An 8,392-nucleotide genomic window follows, 5' to 3' on the forward strand; every position below is an offset into this window, starting at 1 on the left:
ATATCATATATTATAAATATATATTTATATATAATGTATATTTATTAATTTATAATATATAAAAATACAAAATATATATTTTATACATAATATATATAAAATAAATAAATAAAAAAATATATATATATACCGATTCGATTAACCACCAATTTTCTTTATTGGTTAATAGAAACCAAACTCATACGTTCGATTTTTTATAAAACACCAAACCAGATCGATTCGATTTATCGATTTTTCGATTCGGTTTCGACCGTTCGATTTTTTGGTTTTTTCTCATCCCTATATGTGATCTTATATAATTCATTTCAAGAACCATTTAACAGCGCAGCTGTACTGATTTCATCCAGCTCTCAATCTTCGAGGTGGGACCCAAGAGTGCAGAGATCATCAAAACAAGGTCCTTCAAATAAAAAAAGTACTGGTGGTGCTTGGTAAAAAAACATGAGTCAACCGACGTTAAACTCAACAAAAAGAGTTCACTTTTGCTAAGTTACTACGATATGATTTTAGCGCAGCGCAGGGGTAAAATCGTGGATGAAGAGCATCGATTGAATTCAAGGTGGGAAGGTGGTGGGGCCACAACATCACATCCATGGCTTTGATTTCGTGGTTTTGGCGCAGCAGCAAACAAACGTGGTTTGTAAGCTCCAATGCGATGCTGGCTACAGTACAGCCTATATTTGGTAGGGAAATATTTGTAAATTCATAGAAAGGGAGGCCCCAGGCCCCAGCCTAACATCCATCAGGACTCAGGCGTTAACCCATTTCACGTCTTCGCTAGATGGATAACATTCTCCGGCAAAGCGCGCCGAACTTCGAACGTGACGGCAATGTCATAAAGCAGTTGGCTTGGCGACCAAAACAAAACGCCGTCTGTCCCCTCTCCCCCTCCCCCACATAGGATTGAGTTTGACCCAAGCTTTTCTGCCACGTGTACTGAAATAAAAGAAGGCCCATCTACCTGATTTTCGCTGTTAATAAGAAGCTTAAGCTATTCTCTTTTCAGTCTCATCAGACAGGCAGAGAGCTCTTTAATGGCAACTCAAGTTGGCTATATTTATGTCTCCCGCCGATTCAGCTCTTACCCTCAGGCCTTCACGTTCTCCGAGCTTTCTGGCTTAAAATACCTCTAAAACCTGTAAGCTTTCCGTGCTGGCTCAAGAGACCATTCCATTTTCTTTCTTCATCTTCAGGTCCCGGCCGCATTTCCGACGAAGTGAAGGTCAATCGCCCGGAGTTGTTTCATCACTAGTTTCTCACTACATCGCTTCTGAGATCTTAGCTCTTAAAGTTAAGGGCGGGTCGATCCCGAGCTAGTCTTCTGTTCGAAGCTTGATATATGGGCGTTTTGGCATGTGGAGTTATTCTAGGGTTTCTTTACTGAAGATTCCAGTCATTCTTGGTTTGCTTTGTAGAGCCTTCTTGTTTTGGTTATTCCTTTCCGACAGTAGCTTGGAAATCACCTGCTAACGTGGTTTTTCCTTGTTGAATCGGTCATTTCGAGTTTTGTTGGAGGTCTTTATTTGCTTTTTCGGCTCTGTAGGTAATCTCACCAACTTTTACCTCTCAGGCTCAGCTTCTAAGAGTTGGTAAACAAACAATGTTAGTGCGACAGTGCCATTGACTTACTCCCTTTGGTACCGGACCGCAATTGTTCATTTTCAACATCTCTCTTTCTCTCTCTAGAAGTACTATTTGCTCAAGGTTTAGTTCGCCAATCAGTGTTTTCCAGCCCCAACTGTGACAAAATCGTATTTTTTTAGAGAGGTTTCTCCGTGGTTCTGATTATATCATATGAAGTTTCTCATTTCTGTTCACTTTATCTTTGAAACTCGTTCTTGAAGTCGTGAGGAGCTTCCTGCAATGACTGCGTAACATCAACCCAGATAGCTGTTGAAATGGGAAGGCTACTTGGGATTTTTGCCTTTCTTGTCTTAGTCCCATTTTTTGTGAGATCTTTGGAAACAACTCTTAATGACGACGTTCTTGGGTTAATTGTCTTCAAGGCTGATCTCCAAGATCCGGACTCGAAACTGATATCTTGGAATGAAGACGATGACAGTCCCTGCAATTGGGTAGGAGTAAAATGCGACCCCAAAACCAACCGGGTCTCTGAGCTTGTTCTTGAGGGATTCTCTCTATCTGGGCGTATTGGCCGAGGAGTTCTCCAACTGAAATTCCTTCGCAAACTATCCCTCTCAAACAACAATTTCACCGGGACCATAAACCCAAATCTTGCACGACTTGAGGGCCTGCGGGTCATTGATCTTAGTGATAACAGACTGTCAGGACCAATACCAGATGATTTTTTCCGGCAATGTGGTTCTTTAAGAGAAATGTCCTTTGCGAGGAACAACTTGTCAGGACAGATCCCACAGAATTTGGGCTCGTGTTCAACCCTCGCCACTCTTAACTTCTCCTCCAATCAGCTATCCGGCCCGTTGCCGTCCGGAATCTGGTCCTTGAATGGCCTTCGATCACTTGATCTTTCAGATAATCTACTAGAGGGCGTGATTCCCAAAGGTATGGCAGGCTTGTATAATTTGAGATCGATCAATTTACAGAAGAACCGGTTTTCTGGGCAATTGCCCGATGATATTGGAGGGTGTTCACTCTTGAAGTTGATTGATTTTAGCGAGAATTCTCTATCTGGGAGTCTTCCAGATTCAATGAGGAAACTTACCATGTGTAGTTCTCTGAGTTTGCATGGCAATCTATTTAGTGGAGAACTTCCGGCGATGATTGGAGAAATGAGAGGCCTTGAGACTCTAGATCTGTCAAGGAATATATTTTCTGGTGGCATCCCAGATTCATTGGGGAACCTTCAATCACTGAAGCTGTTAAACCTGTCTAGTAATGGGTTTACTGGAGTTGTGCCTGATTCCTTGTGCAACTGTAAAAACCTTTTGATCATGGATTTTAGTCGAAATTCATTGACGGGTAACTTACCAGCATGGATTTATGGATTGGGCTTGCAGAAGGTTTTTCTTTCAGAAAACAGACTAAGTGGAGTGATAAAAAATCCATTCCCCCTATCAGTGGAGCCATCATACAGTATTCTACAGGTCTTAGATTTGTCAGATAATGCATTTTCTGGTGAAATTCCCAGGAACATTGGGACTTTTAGCAACTTGCAGATCTTGAATGTATCCAGGAACTCTCTCATTGGTTTAATCCCTGCAAGTATAGGTGATTTGAAGGCTGTAACTATTCTTGATTTGAGTGAGAACCGACTGAATGGTAGCATCCCATCTGAAATTTGGGATGCTGTTTCTTTGAAGGAACTGAGGTTGGAAAAGAACTTCCTAGCTGGCAAAATTCCTTTACAGATTGAGAAGTGCTTGTCCCTAACATATCTGTAAGTTCCGTGTCCTCTTGCTGTCTCATTTCTGCTTTGAAGTATATCATCACCATGAAATTTGAAAGTTTTTTTAACTCATTCTGTCGGAAGTATTTTAATAGTTTCTCAATGTTTTTTCCGGCTACTGGGAATTTTTAGTAATCAATCAAAGGGTAGATTACACTAGGACAATCCCTCCACTTGACTAACCACGCCATAGACAAACTACTAGCGGCAAGAGCTGAAAGATGGCCTATCTCAACTGTGGAGGAACCAAACCCCATGTCAATTTTTGAAGGATACTTGATAACATCAAGGTTATCTTCGCCTCCACTTATGTGATGATTTGTTCATCAGGCAGCATGCCTACGGCTATACTATTGCAATCTGATAGGCAAACTGTCTTTGGAAGTCAGAATTTTGCCCTCCACTGAACAAGTCCTGATTGCAACTTGCAAGTGTATTTGTCATCTTCTAGCTTGTTTAACAGTATCAAGATTCTTATTTTTTTTACTGGAAACTGAAAGTAAAAAAAAACAATAAAATGAAAATTCTCAGTTTTTTTTTTCACATTGGTTTTTGCAATTGTTCTTGGTGTGTTCGTTAAAAAAATCATTGTTCAAATGTTTAAATTCTAAAATTGTAATACTAATGACAGGCAATCATGGAGTAAATCTGAATTGGGTTGATGTTATATCTCAAGATTTTAAACTTGTTATGATTATTTATTTCTGTTTTTCTAATTGATTTTGCTTTTTCTTTTATTTGCATAGGATCCTGTCGCAGAACAACATCTCAGGTTCAATACCTGCAACCTTAGCAAACCTCACCAATCTCCAAACTGTAGATTTATCCATGAATAATCTGTCCGGAAGCCTACCCAAGCAGCTGGCCAATCTCCCCCACCTTTTGTCTTTCAATATTTCCCACAACAATCTCCAAGGAGAGTTACCTGCCGGTGGCTTCTTTAACACTATTTCCCCCTCCTCTGTTTCTGGTAATCCATCCCTCTGTGGTTCTGCTGTCAACCGCTCATGCCCTGCTGTCCTTCCCAAACCAATTGTCCTTAACCCTAACTCATCTTCTGATTCCTCTGGCATGGGTTCATTCTCTCCTAATCTCCGCCACAAGAAGATCATCCTCAGCATCTCTGCCCTAATTGCAATTGGTGCTGCCATCGTGATTGCCCTTGGTGTGATTGCTGTGACTGTCCTCAACCTCCGGGTACGGTCATCTACTTCTCGCTCAGCTGCAGCCCTTACACTATCGGGTGGAGATGAATTCAGCCAATCTCCCATTACTGATGCAAATTCTGGCAAGCTTGTCATGTTTTCTGGTGATCCTGATTTCAGCGCCGGGGCCCATGCCCTTCTCAACAAGGATTGTGAACTTGGCCGTGGTGGTTTTGGAGCTGTATACCGAACGGTACTCAGAGATGGCCGTCCAGTTGCCATCAAGAAGCTTACTGTGTCAAGCCTTGTTAAGTCCCAAGAAGATTTTGAGAGAGAAGTAAAGAAGCTGGGTAAGATACGACATCCTAATCTTGTGGCACTGGAAGGATATTACTGGACTCCATCACTGCAACTCCTCATTTCTGAGTTTGTTTCTGGTGGGAGTTTGTATAAACACTTGCACGAGGGAGCTGGTGGAAACTGGCTCTCATGGCATGAGAGGTTCAACATAATTCTAGGGACGGCAAGAAGCCTGGCTCACTTGCACCAACTGAACGTAATCCACTACAATCTGAAGTCGAGTAACGTACTGATTGACAGCAATGGCGAGCCAAAGGTTGGAGATTTTGGGTTGGCGAGGCTGCTACCGATGCTTGATCGCTACGTTTTAAGTAGCAAGATACAGAGTGCACTTGGGTATATGGCACCTGAGTTTGCATGCCGGACAGTGAAGATAACTGAGAAATGTGACGTATATGGGTTTGGGGTTTTGGTGTTAGAGGTGGTGACAGGGAAACGGCCTGTGGAATATATGGAGGATGACGTGGTGGTGCTGTGTGACATGGTGAGAGGGGCATTAGAAGAAGGTAGGGTGGAGCAGTGCGTGGACGGGAGGCTCAGTGGAAACTTCCCAGCGGAGGAAGCAATTCCGGTGATGAAGCTAGGGTTGATCTGTACTTCACAGGTGCCATCGAATAGGCCGAACATGGCAGAAGTGGTTAATATATTGGAATTGATCAGATGCCCATCCGAAGGCCAAGAGGAGTTGGTATGAATTGGACTTTTTTTTATTAAATTTACTACTACTAGAAAGGGAGGACATAGAAGGGATAGATAATGGGTATTCCGGCGAAGAGGAATCCGGTTAGTTTATCAGTCTAATTACACAGAAAGAGGAAGAAGAAAAATTGATTGTTGTAATTTTTGTTTTTTTTTTGGAAATTTCCTACTCGTTTGTTTTGTTTGTCTAGCTTATGACGGCACGGGTTCTCTTTGTAGGGTTTTTTCCTTTGTTTTTTTTTTTTTTTTTTTTTTTATTATTGTTATCATTATAGTGTTGCCGGATTCCTTTTCACCGGGTTTCAATTTGGGACCCCTTTCGAACCTGAACCAATTACTTTGCGGTGTGGATGAGTTTCTGATGTTATTGTTGGTTGGTTCTTTTATTTATTTATTTAGTTTGCCGTGATATTCGTGTGATGGGTGGATATACGTTCTTCTTGGTACGTACAATGGTTGTGTTGTGAAGCAAACAGAAGCCCTATCTTACGATGTACTATTGTTGGTGAAATCTGGAATCCGGTGGAACCCAAAAAAAAAAAAAAAAGGAATGATGGGGTCCGTGTGCGTCTTCCTGCTTAAAGGCGTTATTGTGAAGACTGAAGACGCATCGGCATCGTCTTTGACTCTTTCATCTTGTGGCTGCGGCCTGCGAGCGTTAAGCTTTGGATAAAAACAAATTCCCATTGGCTGGTTGTTGGGCTTTCTCGACTCGATCGGCCGACTGTGTTGCATGTTTCTGGGTTGGGTTGTACTAAAATGTTTCAGGATTGCCTGGTTGGCTGGGGCCAACCACCAGGCGTAGAAAGATGTCATTACGCTCTCGATCATCAGTATTCAGTAATTATGGGGTGCAATTTGTATGTCTTTCATTCATGGAAAAATGTTCCCAATGCGGTTGCAAGTGTCGTGACTCGTGAGGATCAATTTTGCGAGTGCGAGGATGAATTCCATTCTCGGCTAGCTGCCTAGACCTAGTTTTCCAAATTGTAATTAATAACACCAGAAGAATGGAACAAATGGAAAATTGGAGAGCTGGTGAGTGTGAGATGCCCAATTTTCACTTGTGTTCACAAACATCCACAGCTTATTCATATTGTTAGTGTGTTATTTGGTATTAAAAGGTAAAAGCAGCAAATACATGATGGGTGATGGGTGGGTGAGGCAGGTTAAAGTTTGGAACCGAATAACTGAAAGGCAAAAGCCCGGTAAAAAGTAATATAAAGAAAGAAAAAAAGAACCACTTCCACTATAAAGAAAAGCTATTGCGTGCTTTCGTACTGTCGGAAAAGAAGCACTCTTCTTTTTATTTTTTGTTTTCTTTCTTCATTTCTTCATTTATTTTTACTTTTATCTTTTGATAAATTTGATTCCCATTTCCTCAGTTGACGCCTTTTTTAAAGAAATTGAAGAGCTTGACGTTCATTACTTATAATTTTAGATAATTTCGTCCCTTTTTTTTATTATTCATAATATTCAATACGGATGCTGTTCAAGCTTCTTCACAGCCAATTTAGTTCTTTTTTTTTTTTTTTTCTTTTCTAATTTCGAAGAAAAAGGCCTTGTAGCAAAGGTGTGTTGATGGGTTATTTTAATTTCAGAACTTATTGCTTCACACTTTCACAGGCACAGCCTGCCCCTGCCAAAGTGCCTATCAGTTGAGGCATGAGCTTGAAATGAAACTTTTGATTAAATTAAAACTGTGTTGTGGGGCCGCCTTAGAGAAGCTTTTCCATGGGCTTCTCATTAACTTGCACATGGGGGGCCCTCAACAACTTAACTTTCTTTTTTACTTGGGTGGAATGTAGCATGTAGTGATGTAGGTAGGCCCTCTTCATTATGTGGTGACCGGGACGCTGGACTCGCCCCCCCCCCCCAAAAAAAAAAAAAAATGGTAACAAAATTAAGCCGAAGTGTTTCATCAAAAGCAACTCTTCAAAATTGTTTTTTTTTCTTTTTCTTTTTACACCAAATGACTTCTGGGTTTTCTATCTTTAGCTTCTCAATTCGCTAAATAAATAAATTCATCATCACTGTTTCCCTAAACTGAATCTGAACCCTTAGTTGGAAGAAGTTGCGCGTGCGCGGGCTGGGGCCTTGGGGAAAGATTAAGAGAATATCGAAAAATTTGTCTTCGTTGATGGGGCAAGGCGTGCTTCCTGTGAGGAAAACAAAACGAATTTGAAAGGATAGAAAAGAAAAAGAGAAAATTCTTGAGATGTGAGGAAATAGTGAACTTTGTACTTGATTACTTCATAGAGGGACAAAATGATATCTTTATACAACTTTCACTGAGCACGTAGTGGTTGAGACTTGAGAGAGAGAGAACATATGATGCTGGATTTTCCGATTGTGAGCGGAGACAATACGACTTGAATTTATATATTATTTATGCTTGTTTTATTTGGAGGCGGCATGTGCAAACAGCAAACAGGTTGATGAGATCTCAGTGATTACCTCTACAATTTGTAAGATTGAAAGGATTCTGATTTCTGAAAATAGATTCAAGTGTCTGTGAATCCATCCATCACATGCGGACAATATTAGTATATTACTTTTCCCATCCATCAAACAGTGCAGATTAGAATTAGACGGGAGGAGCTGTACTGTACGTGCAACAAAATATCAAATTGGATACTTGAATGGATCTGACCATCTACATCCAGCTGATTGATGATTGGACGGACACTCCTGGGTACCTTACCTTACATTTACAGTTCTTGTTAGACACCCACGAATTATCATTATTATTATTATTATTATTATTATTATTATTATTATTATTATTATTATTATTATTATTATTATTATTATTATTATT

General features: G+C 40.6%; 1 protein-coding gene across 1 annotated transcript; it reads left to right on the forward strand.

Moving 5' to 3' along the window:
* Nucleotides 1-1,008: 1,008 nt before the first annotated feature.
* LOC104594482 (putative LRR receptor-like serine/threonine-protein kinase IRK) lies at nt 1,009-5,980 on the forward strand. The gene is made up of 2 exons (XM_010254771.3): nt 1,009-3,358; nt 4,114-5,980. Exons 1-2 carry the CDS (start codon nt 1,899-1,901, stop codon nt 5,564-5,566), a joined length of 2,913 nt encoding a protein of 970 aa, XP_010253073.1. The 5' UTR covers nt 1,009-1,898; the 3' UTR covers nt 5,567-5,980.
* Nucleotides 5,981-8,392: the final 2,412 nt, after the last annotated feature.

This window comes from Nelumbo nucifera, chromosome 2 (genome assembly GCF_055504915.1).
Source record: "Nelumbo nucifera cultivar China Antique chromosome 2, China Antique-T2T, whole genome shotgun sequence".
Classification (NCBI taxonomy): Eukaryota; Viridiplantae; Streptophyta; class Magnoliopsida; order Proteales; family Nelumbonaceae; genus Nelumbo; species Nelumbo nucifera.

Coding starts and splice junctions, on each gene's coding strand:
- LOC104594482 (XM_010254771.3), top strand. CDS start 1,899: ATGGGAAGGCTACTTGGGATTTTTGCCTTTCTTGTCTTAGTCCCATTT. Junction 3,359..4,113: donor TGCTTGTCCCTAACATATCT/GTAAGTTCCGTG, acceptor TTATTTGCATAG/GATCCTGTCGCAGAACAACA.